Below are 23,120 nucleotides of genomic sequence, written 5' to 3'. Positions count from 1 at the left end.
TACGGTTTCCTACGTTATCTATGTTTACATCTATGGTCAGAAACGTGTTGGTGACGCGAAATCGCGGTGGCCAATCAGCGCTGTTACCATGGCAACCAACTGGGGACCATGCGGAAATGAAGCTATACGATGAAGGACAATAACAACAGTCCTACCAGCACGTCAGAGTCAAAAACGTTTTTAATTTAATATGGGGATTACAAAGTTAGCGCATTTAATTCATTTTGACGCGCCAGCGTCTACGCGCAACAAAGAGATCGGTGATTATTCTGGTAAGATCAGTGCATTACAGTTAAAATTTAACCGAAAAAGCTTACTGAGTAAATCGACGTAAAATAATATAATAATATAATTTATTTGTCTGTTTGAAAGAAAAGAAGCCGTTGACAGACGGAAAAATGTGTCTCAAATGTGCACTTCAGAATTAGATTGTTATTATTAGTCGCCATCTACTCAAAATTCTTGTTGTTCTGTTATATTTGCCTAAACTCTGTAACAACTGTCATGTTCCTGTGATCCAGGGAAGATTATCGCACTGGATACATCTATTGTGGTGAATCAGTTTCGCTCAGCTCTCCCCAGCCATCTGAAGCTAAGGTTTGCTTAAAAATGAATTAAAATACGTGTCTTTTCTCTTTTGTACATCTTAATTGTAAGCTTTTTATCCTTTATGTATGTATATATATATTTATATATATAATATGTGTGTGTGTGTGTGTGTGTGTGAATTATCTTACAAATATGAACATCTGATGTTGCAGCCCTCTGGCAGGCTTGTTTTACCGCACTCTTACTTTCCTGGAGCATGACATCAAGCCTGTCTTTGTACTTGATGGCAAACCACCCAGTCAGAAGAGAGCTGTGGTGAGGTGTAAAATTATTTAATAATTACATACATATAATACTTTTATAATCCATTTGTTTTTAATAATATGTCATATAATTCCTCTAGCTGGAGAAAAGAGCTCAAACCACAGGCTGGAACAGCTCACAGAACCCCAACGCAGGTGTGTGGAGGATTTTAAATAACTATTTTCTAATTTAATATATTTTAAAGTGTATTTTTTTAAAGCTGAATTTTTTAGTATCATTACTCCAGTCTTTAGTGTCACATGATGCTTCAGAAATCATTCTAATATGCTGAGTTAAGAAACATTTCTTGTTATTATCAATGTTGAAAACAGTTGTGCTGCTTAATGTTTTTGTGGAAACTGTAATACTGTAAAACATTTTTTCAGGATTTCTGATGAATAGAAAGTTCAATTTAACAGCATTTATTTGAAATAGAAATCTTTCTTAATACATCTTACGTTCTTATAACTATATTGTATAGTTTTATGTTGTTTCTACTAATCACGATTCCCAATTTGCTGGTGACTATGATATTTATGCACATTGTTTTGAACTTTTTTAGTGTCCAACTTTAAACAAGACTGCCTACGTCTCCTACAGCTCATGGGTGTGCCATGTATCAAGGTTTTTAATTTATTTCTTTTGTTTCCTATTTAGTTTAGTTAGCGTTATACAAATAACTCTGTCATATGAATTAGAGAGGTTCTTGTTTGACTTATTTTCACATCACTGTGAATGTCAGGCTCCAGGTGAAGCAGAGGCACTGTGTGCCCACCTGGTCAAAAGTGGCACAGTTAATGCTGTAGCCTCAGAGGACATGGACACACTGGCATTTGGAGGGACTGTTCTTCTCCGCCAGCTCAATGCAAAAAAAGATAGGTGAGAAAAAGAAAAAAAAATGTATTATTATTATTATTATTATTATTATATAACACAGTTACAGTAATGTGCATTAAAATACAGCAATAGCTATCATGGTTATGTCCTTAAATCATTTCTCTCATAGTGAGGTGACAGAATACTCCTTACCAAAGCTTTTGGAAGCTCTACAGCTGACATATAAACAGGTAAAACCTTCAGTCTTTATTCTGAACATTCATTGTTTTGCCTTTTTCTTAAATTGATTGCTCTGTGTTTTGGAAATAAATCTCAGGCCTTGATTCTCAATAGCTGCTAATCTACATGTCTCAATGTAATTAGAATCACCTCTAAGGCTCTGTTTACACCTTGTATTAAGATGTGTTTTGGTCGATCGGATCACAAGTAGACGAGGGAGACACATACCCGTTTACATTTGGTGTTTTAATCCTTCTCTTTTGTCCACTTTCTGCCATTTCTGTCCTGATTTCTTCAAGGGGAGGGTCTATGGGCGGGTGAATGTATGGGCTTTTTCAGATCTTCTAATGGACAAAATAAGTGTGTGCAATTTACATATGAACGCACCCAGAGATGACAGGAAAACATACTGAGAGCAGCAGCTTTAGTTTCTACTCTGATAGCCGCAAGACCATGCCAGTCACGGTGAGTGTGTGTTAGAAATCAGGAATGGTGAGAGAACATTGTGCTTGGTACATTTTTCCACTTCAAACCAAACTTGAGTCTTCAGCCGAGAAAGTTTAAATCCCATCTGGATAGTACGCTTCCCATAATGTTTGCGCATTAGGTCAGGAGGTGAAGAGTAGGCGGTCTTTTGTGGCTGTTCGAACACATTTGACCACATGAGCATCTACACTTTGAAAGCAATCCGGTCAAATGCGTTTTAGACTTTCTCTGAAATTGGTGGACGAAAGTGGACAAGCTCAAAACGTTTTAGATCCCATTTACATCTGTATTTATCGTTGTCCACTTGTGATCAGATCGACCAAAAGGCATCTTAATACCAGGTGTAAACAGGGCCTGAATGTAGTAGTTGTAACTTAATTTTGAGTTTGAGTAATATTTGAATTATACAGTCTTCATTAAAATAGCCTTGGAAAGACATTTGGAGAAGAAAAAATCCAAAAGAACAGAACTTTTAATAGCAAAAGTGTGTTTGTTTAATTTATCTTTCTGTGTCTCTTTCCTAGTTTGTTGATCTGTGTATCTTGTTGGGCTGTGACTACTGTGATAAGATTGGGGGTCTTGGGCCGAGTCGGGCGTTGAAGCTTATTAAACAACATCATACAATAGAGGGTGTGATGGAACATGTCAACAGAAAGGTACTTGTTCAGAAAAAAATCATATAAATCAAAGAAATCCAGCCCTGCTAAAGTCACATGAAATGGAAATTGGGATCATCATTTCTTCTCTATTATCATAGGCGGAGGGTGAACTAAATCCAGGATAAGATGTGCTTCCTCATCAAAAACACATTTAATTAAAGTCATAAAATAGTTAGCAACAACCTACACGTCCCAGCATAAATGCTCCCAATAAATTATTTGTTATTAAAGCGGTTACAATCGCAAATCACTATAATTGGAACAGAAAAGCAAGCTTACTGTATGTGTGATTTGACATATAATATGATATGATCTTATACTTTATTATCAGAACATGTCTGAAATTTTTTTACATCACAGTATTTTCCATGTTTGCAACAACCATCTCTTACACAACATCACTTAATCCACAAAAAAACGTTTACAGTACTCTTGATTTATGATTAAGTGTCTTATTTAGCTCAAGGATCGCCTGATGCACAAACGAATGTTTCAGTTTCAATTTTTTGAATCTTGGGATTCTGTACCTCCGATTTGATGGTAATAATTCAAACTCATTATACAGGACATGATTAGGATCAGAAATTATATTATTAGCCAATCTTAACAGATTATTATAATAAGTTGTATCATATAACTTCTCTAAAGGCTGGCCAACAATCCTTGAGCAGATTTTTAATTGATTAAACAACTATGTTTTTAACTTAACAGACAGACTTTTATACCAAATAGAGTTGCAATATTGCAGTACACTCATTATTACAGACATAAAGAACAACAGAAGAATCTGTTTGCTTACGCCAAAAGACCTAAGACGGTGAAGAAAATAGATTCTGTGCTTTGTTCTTCTACAGAGAGCATCAATATGATCTTTCCATGTTAACATATCATCGATCAATACACCTAAATACTTATAAGTTTTAACTTGCCTGATTTTACTTTCATGAATAAAAACTCATTATATGAGTATCCGATGTAGACCCAAATATAATCTCTTCTGCAGGGCTCTCAAGTTTTGGAGACAGGCAAGAGTGACCTGTAACCTGGCCTCAGGGTGAATGAGATGATGCTTATTAGTTTCCTTTTACCTGACATCTTTGAAAGACAGATGCAATGATTAATGCATCCACAGTGTTTCCCACAGGATTTTGTGAGACTGTAGTGGGTGGACATCGGTTCCTCTAGGGGGGTCCAGGGGCATGCCCCCCCGGAGGAAATTTTTGTACATTTTAAATTTAAATGCATGAATCTAGTGCATTCTAAGATCAAAATTAAGTGACTAGGTCAATGAAGAAATTTGTTCTCTTGTAAACAATTTTGTGCTCTAAAAGTAATTTATTTATTGCTGATGGTTGGGCACATTAGTCATGTACACAACATATAGAAGGCTAAATGAGAGTTCGTAAGTGGTCAAACATGTAGAGTACACATTTAAACCATTAAAAATATGTAGCAAAAGAGGTTACCTTTGTTGAATTAATTTATTTGTGGGAGCCTGTGTCTGTATTTGTGGAGCTAATGTTCACTCTTTGATTATGCTTTTTTTTCATTGGTTGTTGCGTTAAATCTTACCCGGATACAATAATGTTATTTTCTGATTGGCTATTGTGTAGCCTCTTTCTTTTTTTTGATTGGCTGATAACTGGCAGGTTCGAGACGCGCTTGATTCCTTCCCGGTTCCAGAGAGAGCGGCGCGGCCAGATACATTTTGGGCGCTGCGGCATATTAAATATATGATAAATAGTTTTTCTGCGTGAGAAATACAATGTGTGGCGGGAGTGCGTGATAAAAGACCGAAATGAGTGACTGTCACGCTCAATGCGTGTCACTTGAGAGCCCTGCTTTTACTTGTGTTAATGACAAGATCATTGTTCTCACACCACTCATGTAAACTAGTCACACCCTGTTGATGGAACCCAGCACTGTCCGAATCGTTCAACGCAGATATTAACACGGTGTCATCAGAATACTTTAAAAAAATACTTATTTAACTTGTCAGATCGACAGTCATCTGTATACAAGGGGAAAAGTATGGCAGAGCTAACACAACCTTGAGGTACTCCGACATTTGTTATGATGGCAGATGACAATGTTTTATTCACTTTAACTCTCTGAACTCTATTAGTGAGGAACGAGATATACCAGTGAATCAGATGAGGATTTACACCCAACTGTACAAGTTTTGACACCAATATATCAACCTTTATGGTATTGAATGCAGACGAGAAATCTAAAAACAAGGTTCTTACAGCCACTTTGAATTATAAATAGCCATTGCCTAACCTAATGCAATAAAATAAAAGTTTTGTTCAAATTCTGAATGGATAATATATAGTGCCTAGAAAGCACACAATCTCATAAAGTTCCACTAGAATCAACGAAGCTGACTGCACAATGAATCTCTTATTTAGCCAACATAATGTCTACACATTTTTGTTATAAGTTGACTTGATATGAGAGGATTTGTGAGCGTTTTGAACGGTGAGTGGATTCTTGCTTAAACATGTCTGATTGGCCATTGCATTCGAGAAATCAAGAGATATGTCTGTGATTGGTTGCATTGCTAAACGCCACAAAATATGTTGTAAATAGAAACCTTTGACGTTCTCGAGTGTAAACACCAAATTCTGTTTCGCCATTATGCTATAATTATTACGGAGAAAACTGATGCTAGACCAGCAGTTATGTGCACACACCATCAATGAAGAGATGTAAGTGCAAGGGGATTGGAAATTAATGTTTAGAATTAAAGATTACAAGGACACATGAAATTAAAAAAAAAAAAAAAAACTATAGATAAATCATCAATAATATATACACTGCAATTTTCCTTGAAAAAATAAGAATTGTCCATTTTGATTTCATGGTGACTTTAACACTGATCCCACTGGAAGACTGCATTCTGATAGTTTTGACTTATTCACCCTTATTCGCTTTCTACAATATGATTTTCATTTATCTGTGGAGCACAAAAATAGATGTTAAACAGAATGTTCAGGCTGCTGTTTTTATATAACAAAAATAAAGGTGACTTTGGCTGTCAATTCTTACAGACACACCCTATCCCTCAAAACTGGCAGTACAAGGATGCCCGCAAGCTGTTTTTTGAAACCCCGCAAATTGACAACCCTGTTCTGGCCTGGAGTGAGCCTGATGAAGAGGGTCTGGTGCAGTTCCTGTGCAAGGAGAAGCCTTTGAAGTATGTCTCGGTTTTCAAATGTTTAATAGTATCTGAGATTTGGGTGTGTGACCTTGTTTGCTGGTTTAAGGGAAGAAAGAGTGCGGGGACGCATGCAGAAGTTTCGTGATTCTCTCTCAAAGAGAAGGAAGCAGAGGGAGGTGGATGAGAAAATGGGCCACACTAGACAGTCAAGGCTCGAAGAGTTTTTCCCTGCAACACGAAGGAGAAAGGTTAGATATCAATTTAGAAGTATTGTAAATTGTTTGCTTGCTTGAACATTGTAACAAACAATCTTAACTTCCTTATCTAGGCTGAATCTGCAGCTGTGGGAGGATCCAGTGGGAGAAAACGATCAAAAATTGAATAGGGCGGACCTTTTTTTAATCTTGTATCTTAACGCATTGATCATCATGTGGACAGAAGAGTTAAAAGTATAATGGCATATATATGTTTTAGATCCTTATTTTACTGAGTATTTTATCATGTTCAAATGCCAACATAATGTAAAAAACAAGTGCCAAGAAAAGATATATTTTAATGAATGCTTGTAACTTTTATGTTTGGAAGCCTGTATTAAATTACAGTAAACCTCTTTTTATTTATAAATGTATATTGTAGTTCGATACTAGTGTGGCTTGTGTTTAATGTGGTTCAATACCTTATTGCCTATATATAAATATATATATAGTACAGTGTGTGTGTGTGTGTGTGTGTGTGTGTGTGTGTGTGTGTGTGTGTGTGTGTGTGTGTGTGTGTGTGTGTGTGTGTGTGTGTGAGAGAGAGAGAGAGAGTTTGTGTTTTGTATTTGTATTTGATCCATCCAAAACCTACAAAGTACCAATGTAATATCATGTTTTTGGACATGGTAACTTGGTATTGCCATGGTGTTTTAGCTTTGCAATACCATGATAATCTTTAAATTACCTTGGGGTACCATGCTCTGCACAAATATGGGAATCATTCAGTGCCATAATACATAAAGCGTCATGATATTACCGTGTTTTTGGATAAGATACCATTGTGACACAATAACATGGCTTTTCTGTTCCTGTTAAGTTTCATCGTGTTGTTTAACCCTTTGGTGGTCTTTTCAAAACATTTTTTTTACTTCATCAGAATGGTACTTGGTGACTTTTGCTGTATGATCCCAAAAAACTGGACATGATTACAAAAGGCTAAATGGTCTTAAAGGGATAGTTCACCCAAAAATGAAAATTCTGTCATTATTTACTCACCCTCCAAACCTGTATAAACTTCTTTGTTCTGTTGAACACAAAGAAAGATATTTTGAAGAATGTGTTAAACTGAACAATTTTGGGGCACCATTGACTTCCATAGTATTTTTATTTTTTTTTCTACTATGGAAGTCAATGGTGCCCCAAAGCAGCCTAGTGGCACACTTTCTTCAAAATATCTTCATTTGTGTTCAACAGAACAAAGAAGTTTATACAGGTTTGGAGGGTGAGTAAATAATGACAGAATTTTCATTTTTGTGTGAACTATCCCTTTAAATACCACATTGACTGAAAACACACCATATATTTTTCTAATATTAAAGTAAAGATATTAATATATCTCTAATATTAAATACAAAATATTAAAGAACAAATATTGTTGACACAAAATATAGAACATGCAGTATTTCTTTAAAAATACTTGTTTTCTTCAGTCTGTTTTGCACCGAGGATCACATGTGTGACCCTTAATTGAGCGCCATGTAATTACCATGAAACATGAATGCGGTCACTCAGTGCTCAGTACCATGGAACGGTGATTTTGTAAGGTTGTCGGGCTCTCGTTCAAAATTAAATATTCATATACTCATATATTACTCATGTTTTTGACCAAGTGCCAGACAGAGGCGTTTCTCTCCAGTGCGGTAGATGGCAGCATTGACATACTCAGCCTGTAGCGCTCTACACCAGTCCAGTGAAGAACAGGACGTTTATAGCTATTCCTGGCTGTCCTATGTGGAACGATTTTCCATTGCTGCCGGGCGTGTTTATGCACTAGGTTTACCCATAACTTACAGCTCCACCTGCCCTAGACTCGACAGCTTTATTATTTCGTGATGGCGGCGAGTGCCAAGCGAAAACAGGAGGAGAAACACTTGAAGATGCTTCGGGAGATGACCAGCCTGCCTCCTAATAGAAAATGCTTTGATTGCGATCAGCGCGGCCCGACCTACGCCAACATGACAGTAGGCTCGTTTGTGTGCACCACCTGTTCCGGAATACTGTAAGTTTATAACGAGGCCCCTCATATTCACACAGATGGTGTATGAACTTGTTGTTTTTCCCCAAGAGTCTGTATGGGCAGACGCCTAACAACCCCTCCCATCTGAGAGATCATCTGCAGAATGTGTCCCAGCTGTCTCTAACATCATCATAACATCAGCTTTCACAAAAATAGCACGAGATTCAGAGCCAGAGCAGCCGAACTTCACGCTCCGTTTCAAATAACACGGTGTGACGTTTGTGCTTTATGGCTAATTGTGAGTATGTGTTCTTAAAGTACTGTGTCAACGTATGACACACCCATGTTTAAACATTACAGCTGCTTATGCATAAATTATGTTCATAACTAGATAAACTGGGAAAAAAATGAGTGTTTTGAATTTAGAGACAATTCCACAAGTGAAAATGTCGGCATGATATTGTGGTGCTTATATTGGGGCCCCTAGCAATGCACATGGGGTCTTAGTTCATTGGATGGTAAGATGTGAAATTTTGGTGCAGCGTTATGACAGGTGCCAACATTGACCACCAGGGGTCACCAGAGGGCTTTGGGGCTCCACACTGGGATGTCAATTTACACTAAGTCAAAAGTGCAACCCCTGATGTCTGTGTTTTTATGACATTCTGGTGCCAGAATTGATATGACAGGGGCTCCACAAGGTCCTCCGGGGGCCCCAGAAGGCTAAGACTCCACATGGGGCCTTCATTTAAGGTCCTAAGTCAAAAGCGCCACCCCTGATGTCAGTGTCCTTATGACATTCTGGTGCTGAGATATGACTAAATATGACAGGGACCCACAAGGGCCTCCGGGGGCCCTCATAGGGCTTTCAGTTTCCACAGGACCTCAATTTAATGTCCTAAGCAACACTCGATGTCAGTGTCTTTATGATATTCTGGTGCCTAAATATGACTGGGGCCCCAAACAGAGAACAGTGCTATGATACACTGCCTTGAGTCAGTTATAATGATTAAAGGATTAGTTCACTTTCAAATAAAAATTTTCCTGATAATTTACTCACCCCCATGTCATCCAAGATGTTCATGTCTTTCTTTCTTCAGTCGAAAAGAAATTAAGGTTTTTGATGAAAACATTCCAGGATTATTGTCCTTATAGTGGACTTCAATGGAGCCCAAACGGTTGAAGGTCAAAATTACAGTGTCATTGCAGCATCAAAACGTTCTACACGATCATAGACGAGGAATAAGGACTTATTTAGAGAAACCATTGCTCATTTACTTAAAAAAAAAAAAAAAAATTATATAAGTTTTGACAATAAATGCTCATCTTGAACTAGCTCTCTTTTTCTCTATTAGAATTCATGCAGTGTAGTGTATTACTGCCCTCCACAGTTCAAAGTTTGAATTAATTGTTATATACTTGCAGTAGCATATTGTATATGACAATTTACTTCTACCTGCAGTAACACACTTAGCAGTGTCTACACTGCTGGAATTCAAATAGAGAAGAAGAGAGCTAGTTCAAGATGAGCATTTATGGTTAAAATGTATAAAATAGAAAAAAAAAAAATAGAAAATGAGCGATGGTTTCTTACCCTTATTTCTCGTCTGGGATCGCTGTAAACTGTAATTTTGACCTTCAACCGTCTGGAGGCCATTGAAGTCCACTATATGGAGAAAAATCCTGGAATGTTTTCATCAAAAACCTTAATTTCTTTTTGACTGAAGAAAGAAAGACATGAACATCTTGGATGACATGGGGGTGAGTAAATTATCAGGAAATTTTAATTTGAAAGTGAACTAATCCTTTAAAATATATAAAAATTATTTTACAGTTGATATTCTTAAAAATGTAGTTTATAATTAATAAATAATTTTTTAATTCTGCTGACAAAGGTCAAAAGTATGATCATTTAGAAAAGTCATAGAACATCCTTCTTAAAAATTGAAGTATCATTTGTGCCTAAAGTGAAAAGATGTTTTATCCAGAAGAATAATAAATATAAGCACCAATAATAATGTAAACTTCTCAGAGTTTAGTCTTGTCTATACAGTGGCCAATCTGTGATGTCTGTCATTTGATTTGTATCCCAGACGAGGCCTCAACCCTCCACACAGAGTGAAGTCCATTTCTATGACAACTTTCACCCAACAGGAAATCGAGTTCTTACAAAAACACAGCAATGAGGTACTACACGCTTGTAACACATTACAGTTTATGCACTTACTGAGGCTCCTCTAAGTATTTTCTCTTTTTTTGTGCTCAGGTCTGCAAACACATCTGGCTGGGGTTGTATGATGACAAGAGCTCTGTGGTCCCAGATTTCCGTGAACCTCAGAAAGTCAAAGAGTTCCTTCAGGAGAAATATGAGAAGAAAAGATGGTAAGGAGTCTCTGGTCAGATCCATCCTCCTTTGGTGACACGTTTCTGTGTAGTATGTTGGGGGTTTTATTTGTACACGTGTCTGATGAGCCAAATGATTTTGAGATTGTGCGGTTTCATATAATTTCAGGTGGCATTACTGTTATTGTAGTGCAGTAAAGCTTTTCATTTCTTATACAGAGTTTCTTAAATTCTTCAATAAATTCTGAGGGAAACCCCTGTGGAATCAGCAAGTTACACTAAATTACAAAATCTGTACTGTCCTGTCTCAAACGTCAAAAAGAATTCTGAATCCACATCTAAACTTCACACTGTCTGCCAGCTCACAGACCTGAAATGCCTTAGAAAAAAAAATACATTAGGATATATTGACTCCTAACACAGTTATTGATTACTGTTGATGAATTTACAAACTGTAAATAAGAAATTCTCAACCATAGCATGTATACTACCATTCAAAAGTTTGGGATCAGTACTTAAAATACAGAAATAATACTTTTAATGATGCATTAAAATGATCAAGTGGCAGTAAATACATTTTATAATGTTACAAAATATATCTATTTCAAACAAAAGCTTCATCTTTCTATTCATTATTCAAAGAATCCTGAAAAAAAAAAAAAGTATATTATGGTTTCCACAAAATTATAATGATCTGTTGAACTGTTTTTAACATTGATGATAATAAATGTTTTTTGAGCCCCAAATCAGCATATTAAAATGATTTCTGAAGAATCATGTGACACTGAAGCCTGGAGAAATGATGCTGAAAATTCAGATTTAGGAAAAAAATTACACTTTAAAATATATTGAAATAGAAAAGTTATTTTAAATTGTAATAATATTTCACAGTGTTACTGTTTTTTTACTGTGTTTTTGATCAAATTAATGCAGCCTTAAGGAGCATAAGAGTCTAATCTTACCAACAGTTCCTCCAATCCCATCAAATCTGAGAACCTCTGCTTTAAAATTGGCATGAAACGAAAGTTCCTTCCTTCTCTTTTCTTCTCTATCGTGATGTAAAATGGCTTCTTGCACTAGAAAAAATGTAGGGCAGAACCTGATTTTGTCCATCAGGGATTGATTGGATTATTGTGGTTTGCCATTGCTTTGATCTTATGTGAGTGACAGGTTGTCCCACCCTCAATCCACTTGAACTTCACAGATGTTGAAGAGATGAGATGTTGTATTTTGAGTTTTGATTTAAGCTCACTAGGGCATATGAATAAAAAAATAATATTGCATAATAAACACTGCAATATTCCATTTAAAAAAAAAAACACACACAAGAATGGTCCATTTTTATTTAATGGTGACATTAAAGGGTTAGATCACCTAAAAATTAAAATTCTGTCATTAATTACTCATCCTCATGTTGTTCCACACCCGTAAGACCTTCATTCATCTTCAGAACACAAATTATGATATTTTTGATAAAATCCAATGGTTCAGTGAGGCCTCCATTGCCAGCAAGATAATTAACACTTTAAAATGCCCAGAAAGCTACTAAAGATATATTTAAAACCGTTCATGTGACTACAGTGGTTCAACCTTAATGTTATGAAGTGACGAGAATACTTTTTGTGCACCAAAAAAACTAAATAACAACTTTATTCAATAATATCTAGTGATGGGCGATTTCAACACTGCTTCATGAAGCTTCAAAGCTTTAAAAATCTTTTGTTTCGAATCAGTGGTTCAGAGCATGTATCAAACTGCCAAAGTGGTGAACCACTGAAATTTCAAAACACTTGTGATGTCAATGGAGGCTTCACTGAGCTATCAGATTTTATCAAAAATATCTTAATTTGTGTTCCTAAGGTCTTACGGGTTTGGAACGACATGAGGATGAGTAATTAATGACAGAAGTTTCATTTTTGGGTGAACTAACCCTATAAACATTGTCAGGCCAGGAGTTTCACCCTCGGGTGATTTTAATGGGATTTTAGAATGGTGGATTTCAGTTTAAGAGTAGTCCTCAAGTGCATCTTTGGTGAGCATAAGAGACTTCTTTCAAATGTTTGTTTTTTTAAAACATCTTACCGACCCCAAACTATTAAAGGGTATTGTATTGACTTTTTCTTACTCTTAAATCAGAAACCTCATTATAAAAAAATAATTCAAATTCATACAAAACTCATTATAAAATCCCCAGGGAGCGCATGGCAAATTAGCCCTCCGGGTTGGCCTACAAAATGACAGCCGTGTTATTGTGCCATGGTCATTTGCAGGTATGTTCCCCCAGAACAAGCCAAGGTGATAGCTTCTGTGCAGGCCTCAATATCTGGTTCATCTGCTAGCAGTACCAGTAGCACCCCAGAAGTTCTTCCCCAGCCCCTCAAAACCCTGCATCTCACCAAGACCCCATCTAACCAGGTAACTACACACACCCACCTACACATTTGTACTTTCATTCGCAATCATAAAACAGTTAGTTCTTCTCTGTAAAATCAGGTTATGCCCTGATTTTCTCTTCATGCCTTCATTTCTCTCTCAGTCCCCAGTGACCAGTCGTGTTCAGGCCCAATCTGCAGGCCAGGAGAAGAAGTTTGACCTCCTCTCTGACTTGGGTGGAGATATTTTTGCTGCCCCTCAAGCTCAAACTGCCAGCTCCTCAAACTTTGCTAATTTTGCACATTTTAACAGGCCCTCAGGTAACCATTAAGATTTGACTTGAATGAATTAATAGCCTTAATTTGTGAAAGGGAAAGGAATATTTGGATGCCGTGGATGGTCACAAGTTCCTTTTAATTGTTTTGCCACTATTAAACATCTTCAGCTTTTTGTCATTCACTTAAAGGGATTTTACCCAAAAAAGAATATTGTCATCATTTGCTCACTCAATTCGCTTCAAACCTGTCTGACTTTCTTTCTTTTATGGAACACAAAAAGATATATTGATTTTTTTTTTTTTTTTTTTTTTTTTTTTTTCCATACAATGAAAGTTTGTGGGATCCAATGTTGTTTTGGATCCCACTGACTCTCATTATTTGAATAAAAATCAAATGCTACATGGGGTGAGTAAATGAAGACAGAAGACCGGATCAATTCCTTTAAATGTCAACTACCATACTCTACAACCATTTGTGAATGAAATCAGTCAGCTCAGTATTTTGCTTTTGGTTGCCTACATTTTTGTCACATTATTTTCCTCATCAGTCCTGTTTTTTTGTTCACCCTGTGCCATCTGTAGCACAAAATAATTCCACCACAGACTTTGCCAATTTTGATTCCTTTGGAAACGCCAGTGTACCATCAAATTTTGGCACATCACCCCCCTCAAAGCCTTCCCTTCAACAACCCCACACAGGTACAACACCCTGCCCCCATCTATTGTGTATTATGTTCACCTGCATTTCCATTTCCTGTCATGGATGTTACAGAATGTTATTGGCTAAATATCACCTCTGTTGATGCTAGCTTACTTTAACAGTGCTGTACCAGTCATTTAAGGAAGATAATTGGTAAAAAGAAATTATTTTTCGACCGCATCTATTAATTTATTTCGAAATAAATGGAAAACATCAAATATTATTTTATTGTTATTTCTTAGGGGTCATGTGGTGCAACCAATATGCAGGGGTAAAAAACAATTAATGAAAAAAACATAAAACAGGAAATTATATCCTAGAAAGGACCCCTAGGATATAATTTCCTGTTTTATGTTTTTTTTATTGTTTTTTTTTTCAGTGTTATTTTAGTATTATTTACATAATATTATAATATTCAAATTTCAAATTCTATTTTTAGTTATCATTTTAGTGCTTTTGTCATTTTTATTACGGTAATTTTTGTTTAATTTTTCAATAAGGCTTTCATTTATTTTTATTTATTTTATAGTTTTACTAGTAATTTTAGTACTTAAACTTGCATATTTCATTTATAATTTTTGTTTGTATTTTAAGTTTTTCATCTAATATTTATATTTTTCTTTAATTTCAGTTAAGTTTTCAATTTTGTTTTCAATTTCAGTTTTCCAAAAACATTTTTTTTAATAAGTTCCTGATTTTAAGGAAAATTTTACTTTTTACTCAATGGTTACACCACATTAAGTTTATAGAGTTAACTGTTATTGAAAATGGTATAAAATCCATACAAAACCAACATAAATACAAAGAGTACATATCATGCACGTCTAAATTTAATTTTTTTTTTTAAATATTTCTCCTTTGTGATTGTGGGCACATTGTTGACCCTTATGCATATCTAATACGTGATATTATACATGAGCATATTACTCCTGTTCTACAGTCTTTGCATTGGCTACCTGTGCACTATAGAATTGATTTGAGTGTTCTTATTGGTTTCTACGTGGTTTAGCACCCTCATACCTCTCTGACCTGTTGATAGATCATCGCCCAGTGAGAGCTCTTTGGTCTGCCAATCAGAGGCTTTTAGTTGTTCCAAAAACGAGGCTAAACGCTAGGGGCGATCGGGTATTTGCTGCAGCCGCTCCTAAACTTTGAAACAGCCTGCCAGTTCAAATCAGAACTGCCCCTACATTTCCCATTTTTAATTTTAAGTTTAAATCTTTTCTATTTGATCTGGCTTAGATTTTGTGATTTGATACCTTACTCTTTTAAGCTCTTTTTGTCCACTTGTGACTTTGTGCCAGCCTGAATGTCGAATTTCGGAGTTATGTTTGTAACTTATGTCTCCTTGTACAGCACATTGGTCTATGGCAGTTGTTTTTTATTTGTGCCTTATAAATAAATTGAATTAAGACAATAAGTCTTGAATAAATGAGTATCAATTTAAACTATACGTAATTATTGCAATTCAGGAGGAGGCATGTCCGTTCCTCCACTACCCAGTATGGCCCCTGCCCCGCCTCAGAGTGGTTTATCAAGAGAGGACCGTTACGCTGCCCTAGCTGAGCTTGACAGCGCCCTAAGTTCCACCGTTACCAGCGGAAGCGCACAAGGGTGAGAGATTACTGCCTTACTTGTATACTCTGCACAATCTACCTTACTTTTTAGGCTGTTCATGTCTGTTTTTGTGTGTTTTTGCACAACCAAAGTGTGTATGGAGGTGTCCCAGGAGCTGCTGCACCTCCAGCTCAGCCAGGACTACCCAACATGCAACAGGGTTATGCAGGTGGAACTTTTAAGATTCTTTTTAAGTAAGTTTTAACATGTAGGTCTTTTAAACTGACTCAACACTTTTTATCGTGCAGCTGCTCCCTCCACAAATCCATTCGTGGCTGCTGGGATGGTTCAGGAGCCCATGTCTACAAATCCATTCCAAACCAATGGAAGAGCAGCCGCCTCAGGTAAAACCTAGCTTTGGTCGAGATCAGCATGCTCGTTATGTGTGTGTCCATTCAAGGAATGAGCAGATGAAACATGCTACTCCTCCTCTGGTCTCCTTTTATTTACTTTAGCCTCATTTGGCACTGGCTCCATGAGCATGCCAGCTGGCTTTGGGAACGCAACCAGTTACTGCCTGCCAACCAGTTTTAGTGGGACCTTCCAGCAGCAATTCCCTGGCCAAGGTCCCTTTCCCCCACCTGCAGCCTACCATCAACAGCCCAATGGTATGTGAGACTATATTTGTGTTTCCGTGAGTGTGTGGTGACCCAAACCCCCAGTGGCTTACGCCTTTCTTTTATGCATACTGTTATAAGTCATGAGAAAGGCTGTTTGTATTGTATTAAGCATCAGCTCTTTTTGCTTTTCCTGCTTTGACGTGAGTTTTGGTGTTGCATGTATTGGAGTAGCAGGTTCAGTGCTTTAGCATTGAGGTCAGTTTTTAATGTCTGTCAATAGCTATGTTTCCATCCATAATTTTTTTTATGTGCATTTTGGGATATTGCATCAAAAAGTACTGGATGGAAATGCCAAGATGCGCATAAATTCTAGAAACGCACAAAAAAACCTATGCGCTCGTTTGAGTCACACACATTTTCTATCGATAAGAAAACGTGCGCATAAACTACGATGGAAACACATTTACCGAATAAATTACTCTATGCGCATCAAAAACATCATGTGACTTTGCGTGATGGGATGGCGTAACTGTACTAACCAGTGGAAAAATCTTGTTGCAAAGCATCTGAAATGCTGTTTTGCTCATTCAGAAGTCTGTCGTTAATGTGGTTCGGTATAATTCCTCCAAGAACTGTCTTACGTGACTGCGGACCCAAACAGCAGCGTTCGCCTCTGGAAGCAAGATAACACGTTTATTGCATTTCTTCTGAGCACTCGGAGATGCAAATAATTTATTATATACGAAAATTATTATATACAGTGACGGCATCTACATTTCTTGGTGATATTTATCACCAGTTTATCAGGAAGTGACAATTTTGTTCTCTTTGACTCACTGGTTGGAAACCAGTGCTTTATTCGCGAATGTTTTATGCGATATTGCAATTTTGCGCACAAGTTAAATTCGCAACTTTGGATGGGAACATAGCTAATGTAACGCATCAGCTCCATGGCCTTTCTTCTTTTATGGTCCTCCTCCAGGGGGGTTTCCAGCCTACGGACAAGCTAAACCTATGGGCAACTATGGGCAGCCAGTCACAGGGCCTGGAATCTCCAGCAACCCATTCATGGTAAGCAAGTAAATTGCTATGAAGTAAAAGTATGTTGGATACTCTTTATTTATTGCTTTAAAGTGTTAGTTCACCCAAAATTTCTGTCATTCAATTAAATTTCTGTCATTACTTACTACCTTCATGTTGTTCCAAAGCCGTAAGGCCTTAGTTCATCTTCGGAACACAAATTAAGATATTTTTGATCAAATCCAAGAGCTTTCTGATTCCCAATAGAAAGCAACACGATTACCACTTTCGAGGCCCAGAAAAGTAGTAAAGACATCATTAAAATAGTCCATGTGACTACAGTGGCTCAACCTTAATTTTATGAAGCAACGAGAATAATTTTTGTGTGCCAAATAAAAGACTTTATTCAACAATTTAATCTCTTCTGTGTCAGTCTCTTATGCTTTTCACATTTCATATACACAGTGCAGCTCTTCCAGGTTCTACGTCAGAACGCCGGCTCAGTATTAGCAGGCTTCTGTGTCAGCACCATACGCATGCTGCTCACATGAACAGTGACATGGAAAAGAAATTGTTGAATAGCATCATTATTTTTGTTTTTTGTTTGCGCACAAAAAGTATTCTCGTTGCTTCATAAAATTATTGCGTTGCTGTCTATGGGGGAACAGAGAGCTCTCTGATTTCATCAAAAATATCTTAATTTGTGTTTCAAAGATGAACAAAGGATCTATGAGTTTGGAACAAAATGAGGGTGAGTAATTTTGGGTCATTTTGGGTGAACTAACCCTTTAAAACAATGGTTCTCAACTTTTTTGACTTGAAGTTCCTCTTTTGGTATTTTGGTATGGTATGCAATTATGACAGAAACTGGGAGTGTTGATATTTGAATTAACCAGTATTAATTTTGTAATTCCAGAAATTTAAAGAACCAAAAAAAAGACCAAAAAAACAAGTTATGGAGGGGAGAAATATGATTTAAGTTTACATCTTTTTGAAAAGCAACAGTACTAATGCGCTCCTAAATCTGCAATATGTTGTTGCTTGATGGCATAAACTATAAATCTAACCCTCAGAACAATGTTTGTTTATCCACTCTGATGCTTACGTTTGCCTTCTCTTGTCGTCTTCTCTTCAGGGTGGAGGCCCGGCTGGACAGTACCCAACAGGAGGTTCCTCCACAAACCCCTTTCTCTAAAGCGCTTTTTCCACCACATTTCATCATGCACACATTCCGCATCACCAATGCTCTAAACATTGTCTTCAAGAATCTGAAAGTATTCAGATTTTGTATTTACTGCACTGAGTCTTTGACATTTCTAGAGAAAGAGCTGTGGATACGCAGGTGATGGTCTTCCCCACCCATCGGTGTATTCTGGACAAAAATCCACGATTGTCCCTCCTCATTTATGCCTTCAGCGCAATAAGTAATGTTTTATGCCTAGAAAGTAAGCTCCTTGTGCATATCAGCATTTGTAATCCTTTTAAAAACATGTTATTCACAAAGAGAAACTGACGGAACAGCAGAACACAATGGTGTCTAGGGATGCTGTGATTAGCTGTTCAAACAACTTCAGTTTGTCCTTAGCACCTGCTCTAGCAGAAATGTTTCGTTCAGTAGAGGCGAAAACCCATTGTGAGGAACAGACGCAACTCTATTCGCCTCAAGGAGGTAAGAAAACATGGTTTGGATTAAAACCTGACACCTATTGTAAAGGCAGAGGAGCTCAGCACAAGCGGCTATGTAGATAAGCAGGTGTCTACAGCACAAAAGGGCCGATTAGATGTAAGTGGTAGAGTACGCTTTTCTATGATCTCCCCTCGGGGTCTCTATAGCCGCACCTTGGGAAATTGGCAGGTCTGACCTGCGGTGTTCTCCGTGGATGGATTTTTGACCACATCAAAAGTTACCATTACAGGAATACAAGTTAATGTGTACATATATAAATATATGTATAAAATATTAAATGATTTTTAACTACTGTGTTACATGTGCCTGTTTGTGCTTTTTTTTACACTTCATTGAGCAAAGCTAGAGTTTTAGTTCTCAATTGTGTTATCACATATGAATGATTAGCGGAAATTAATTAATTTTATCTCCCACCCTAACATTTATTAGACAATCTTACAGATAAAGCTTATTTAGTGGTGTTGATGGTTCCATGAAGAACTTTAAACATTCATTCTATTTCACAAATGGTTCTTTTTAGTGGAAAAGGGTTCTTTAGGCTGTTAAAATGTTCTTAACACTACGAAAATTGGTTCTTTTAAGAACGGTTCACTTAAAGGTTCTTTTGGGAACCCAAAATGGTTCTCTGGAATCACAGTGAAAACTCCTTATGGAACCTGTTTTTTGTTGTTGTTTTTTAGGAGTGAATGTAGGAACAAATAGCAAAGGAAGAGAAGACATTTTTAATAAAGTCAGATTCATCATAACTATTGGAGCAAATAATAAACAGATGAAATAACTGACCCAAACACGCACTGGCTCTTGCATGAATAGTCATTACGTGTTCTTTAGAACAGTTTTCTTTAACGCATGTAGCTTCTAATTAGAATATTAATGATCAAAAGTTCATCACTTCTAAATTTGTGCTGTTAAAGCTGCCAGATGAAATAACCTCCATCATCCATTTTATTTATGCAAAGCTGTTTTGTTAATTTGTGCAAACCATAGTATGCAGTGGATTTATGAATTATTCAGACCCCTTCATTTTTCTCATGTTGCAGCCGTGTGCTACAATGCTTTCATTTTTCGCATTTAAAAAAGAAAAAAACAATACAGATTTGTGATAAATTTGCAAATATATTAAAAAGAAAAAACAAACGAATTATTACATTGACATGAGTATTCAAACTCTTTGCTATGACAAATGTATCTGGTAATTAGAAACGATGATCGATGAGCACAACCCACAGCTACTGAATCATACAGGAATGTTCTAGATGGACGATTGACTCAAAATTCAGAGATTTCGAGCGCTGCCATAAACCTGCTCCCGTTGGCGCGCGACGTCTGTAATATTTCTATTGGCGAGTTTGTCACGGTTTTCGTGAAAACACGAATATTCATCTAATAAAGAGAAATGCTTCAGTTCATCCAGTTATTAGGAGCAGCATCCAGGCACTTATCGAATGTGATATAAAAATATGGCGATGATGAGTGTGAAATCACGCTGATATTTACCACTGGAGATGATGACGCAAACTGGAGTTTCTGTTGTCCTGGTAACGCGTCAACGGTATCCAGGAATGGCGAGCTTGCTGGGGGAAACTCTGTTTGAGATCAGTGGACAAGGTCCTGCACCTATGAAGGACTATTTCCACTTTGCAATTACACAGTCTGAGGTTTGTTAGGTTTTTTAATATTGTTAATACCACTGCTTTACTCTTGCAGCAGCTCTGTGACCAAACGTTTGCTATTTGTTTATCTCTTCTAGATCCTCCAAACTCAATGCTAAATTTTACACAAATGTTACCGCTGGAATCAAATTGGTTAAGAAAATGAAATTAACACTTATGTGTCTTCATCCTGTCCGAAATTATAGACTTTTGGCTGTAACGTAAACTTTTATTAACCCATATTGAGCATAGATCTGATTCTGAACCTAAATTGTTGTAATTCATGAATGATTTGTAATACAAAGCTATGGTTGGTCTCTTTAAAGAAGACACTCAGATTATTGCAAAAAAGCAATTTAAAAAAGGTTAGGCTATAGAAGTTTATGTTTGCTGTAAAGCAAATGTACTGAACTAACCATTTTTATTTCATAAAAATATATATTTTACAAAATAATTTGGATGCTAATATTGCTAGAAAAACAAAGCCATATGTCTAACCAAGTTGTGTTACAAATTTGAAGCTGATTTAACAAAAACTGAAAAGGTATTAAAGTACAGTTTTCATGGTAACACTAATGTCTTAAAACTGTTTTCACATGATGAATTTTGAGTGTTTAATAATTTCAATGATACCTAATTTATGGTTATTACTAAATTGTGATGGTGAAAAAAGCCACCAAAAAAGCAGGCAACTTAAAGGGATAGTTCATCCAAAAATGAAAATTCTGTCATCTTCAAGTTGTTTCAAACCTGTATGAATTTCTTTCCAAATAAGATATTTTGAAGAATATGGGTAACCAAACAGATTATGGGCCCAATTGACTTATTATTGTTATCCGTACTATGGAACTCAATGGGAACCATCAACTGTATGGTTAACAACATTTTCTGTTCAGCAGAAGAAAGAAACTCAACTCAACAACTTCAGGGTGAGTAAATGTTTCAAAGAGTTTCATTTTTGTGTGAACTATCCCTTTAACAAGCTAAACTAGCTGTAATTATCACATTGAAGTTCAAAAGAGAAATAAAACATATATTTTACATAAAGAAACTATTGATTACTACTCCGTATTCTACAACACAACACTCTGGAGATGACTAAAAAGCCACTATGCACCTGAAAAGAAAAAAAAATGGAGGGAAAATGCTCTGTTTTTATATCTCGGTTTTATTGTAGACTATTATTTATGATAATTATGAACATCCAGGTTATTTGGAGCTGGTGGAAGATTTCTTTGAGATCAGACTGCAGGAACACACCACCAGGACAACTGAGAGAATCACATGAAGACTTTTTAGATGACAGCCGTCTGCAAAGTAAGTTATTCAGCAACTTTATTTGTGCTTGCTTCCTTACTATTCTAGACATACACTTCATATTTTGCTACATTTCATATAAAGTGTATTTAGTGTCTTAATGTAGCCTGTTTCTCATTCAATGACATATTCAATGAACAACCTGGTCTGTCTCATCCAGATCAAGTGGCCATGGTATTCGGTCCTCGCATCTTGCAGTACTCCAATAACTTATGCCAAGGCCACTATGATTACATTGCCCGTCTCCCCAATGCTTTACTTTTCACCATCATGGCACATCTAGACCTTGAAGACATTTCAGGTCTTTCACGCACCTGCCGTAAGTTTAGAGAGGTAAGGCCTATTGTTTTTTCGAAAGTGTCATTAGTAATAAAATGGCTTAAGCACACATTTCAAGCAAAATATTTCACATAAAATGTTTGTAAAATGTTTTATTATAAATTGTAAATTACTGTTTGTATGTATGTTAAATGGTTACATTGAATTGTATGTGCTTTCTGATTTTGTTTTTTTGATGTTTGTTTCTCTCTCCAGCTTTGTAACTCTGAGGAGTTCTGGGAGCAGACAGTAAGGAAGCATTGTGACACTGTGACATCAACAGTGGAAGCTTTAGCTAAGGAGGTTGGCTGGAGAACAATTTTCTTCACTAACAAGCTGCAGCTGCAGATGCAGATTAGCCGCCGGAAGCAGAAGGAGAATCAGCCCTGTGAAGATATAAACGAGACAAGTTCCTCTTCTGTTCCTTTGGAGTAAATGGCTTAAGACCCTATTCAATGTCTGATTAAGACTTTCTTTCTCAGAACAACATTTTTGTTCTTTTCGTGTATGAAAGTTTCACTGTTGAAAATAGTGTGCACAATAACTTTGTTGTATATCTGGCAGACTGTAACATTTACTCAAATCATAAATGTTTTTGAGCCAAAGTCCAGTTTTTAGGCAAAAAAAACAAACATACATTGCATTTCACAACTTGTACGACAAACTCATAATCGCTCATTTTCGAGTTATTTTAATACATATCCAGATTTTTTAGCATGCAAGTTCTTTACTCTACCAGACATAATTGATAACTCTTACAGTTCCGACAGTATTGTCTTGTTCAGATGCCAATTTTTGTGATGCAAATTTTGAATGTTGCAAGAAA

General features: G+C 36.6%; 3 protein-coding genes across 3 annotated transcripts; all 3 read left to right on the top strand.

Moving 5' to 3' along the window:
- The first annotated feature begins 99 nt into the window (after positions 1–99).
- Positions 100–6,878, top strand: zgc:110269 (probable flap endonuclease 1 homolog). The gene is made up of 11 exons (XM_067363071.1): positions 100–272; positions 522–597; positions 762–864; positions 953–1,007; positions 1,415–1,476; positions 1,595–1,731; positions 1,859–1,919; positions 2,919–3,050; positions 6,107–6,252; positions 6,323–6,464; positions 6,545–6,878. The coding sequence occupies exons 1-11, from the start codon at positions 191–193 to the stop codon at positions 6,599–6,601; spliced, it is 1,053 nt and encodes a 350-aa protein (XP_067219172.1). The 5' UTR covers positions 100–190; the 3' UTR covers positions 6,602–6,878.
- A 1,292-nt stretch (positions 6,879–8,170) lies between these two features.
- agfg1b (ArfGAP with FG repeats 1b) lies at positions 8,171–19,295 on the top strand. Its single transcript, XM_067362832.1, has 12 exons — positions 8,171–8,472; positions 10,524–10,617; positions 10,697–10,812; positions 13,044–13,188; positions 13,310–13,466; positions 14,006–14,122; positions 15,596–15,737; positions 15,833–15,909; positions 15,989–16,084; positions 16,196–16,348; positions 17,283–17,371; positions 18,456–19,295. The coding sequence occupies exons 1-12, from the start codon at positions 8,306–8,308 to the stop codon at positions 18,513–18,515; spliced, it is 1,413 nt and encodes a 470-aa protein (XP_067218933.1). The 5' UTR covers positions 8,171–8,305; the 3' UTR covers positions 18,516–19,295.
- A 1,274-nt stretch (positions 19,296–20,569) lies between these two features.
- On the top strand, positions 20,570–22,814 carry fbxo36b (F-box protein 36b). The gene is made up of 4 exons (XM_067363943.1): positions 20,570–20,665; positions 21,868–21,976; positions 22,137–22,309; positions 22,511–22,814. Exons 1-4 carry the CDS (start codon positions 20,570–20,572, stop codon positions 22,727–22,729), a joined length of 597 nt encoding a protein of 198 aa, XP_067220044.1. The 3' UTR covers positions 22,730–22,814.
- The last annotated feature ends 306 nt before the right edge of the window (positions 22,815–23,120 follow it).

This window comes from Chanodichthys erythropterus, chromosome 16, assembly GCF_024489055.1.
Source record: "Chanodichthys erythropterus isolate Z2021 chromosome 16, ASM2448905v1, whole genome shotgun sequence".
NCBI lineage: Eukaryota > Metazoa > Chordata > Actinopteri > Cypriniformes > Xenocyprididae > Chanodichthys > Chanodichthys erythropterus.
This window is presented reverse-complemented; position numbering and strand designations above follow the sequence as displayed.

What these genes read in the sequence shown, in the direction of transcription:
- agfg1b (XM_067362832.1), top strand. Translation starts at nt 8,306, where the DNA reads ATGGCGGCGAGTGCCAAGCGAAAACAGGAGGAGAAACACTTGAAGATG. An exon ending in TACAAAAACACAGCAATGAG is followed by an intron (nt 10,618 to 10,696) that starts GTACTACACGCT and finishes TTTTGTGCTCAG; the next exon opens with GTCTGCAAACACATCTGGCT. An exon ending in CCAAGACCCCATCTAACCAG is followed by an intron (nt 13,189 to 13,309) that starts GTAACTACACAC and finishes TTTCTCTCTCAG; the next exon opens with TCCCCAGTGACCAGTCGTGT.
- fbxo36b (XM_067363943.1), top strand. Translation starts at nt 20,570, where the DNA reads ATGGCGAGCTTGCTGGGGGAAACTCTGTTTGAGATCAGTGGACAAGGT. An exon ending in AGATGACAGCCGTCTGCAAA is followed by an intron (nt 21,977 to 22,136) that starts GTAAGTTATTCA and finishes TGTCTCATCCAG; the next exon opens with ATCAAGTGGCCATGGTATTC. An exon ending in CCTGCCGTAAGTTTAGAGAG is followed by an intron (nt 22,310 to 22,510) that starts GTAAGGCCTATT and finishes TTCTCTCTCCAG; the next exon opens with CTTTGTAACTCTGAGGAGTT.
- zgc:110269 (XM_067363071.1), top strand. Translation starts at nt 191, where the DNA reads ATGGGGATTACAAAGTTAGCGCATTTAATTCATTTTGACGCGCCAGCG. An exon ending in TGGGTGTGCCATGTATCAAG is followed by an intron (nt 1,477 to 1,594) that starts GTTTTTAATTTA and finishes TGTGAATGTCAG; the next exon opens with GCTCCAGGTGAAGCAGAGGC. An exon ending in TGGAACATGTCAACAGAAAG is followed by an intron (nt 3,051 to 6,106) that starts GTACTTGTTCAG and finishes CAATTCTTACAG; the next exon opens with ACACACCCTATCCCTCAAAA.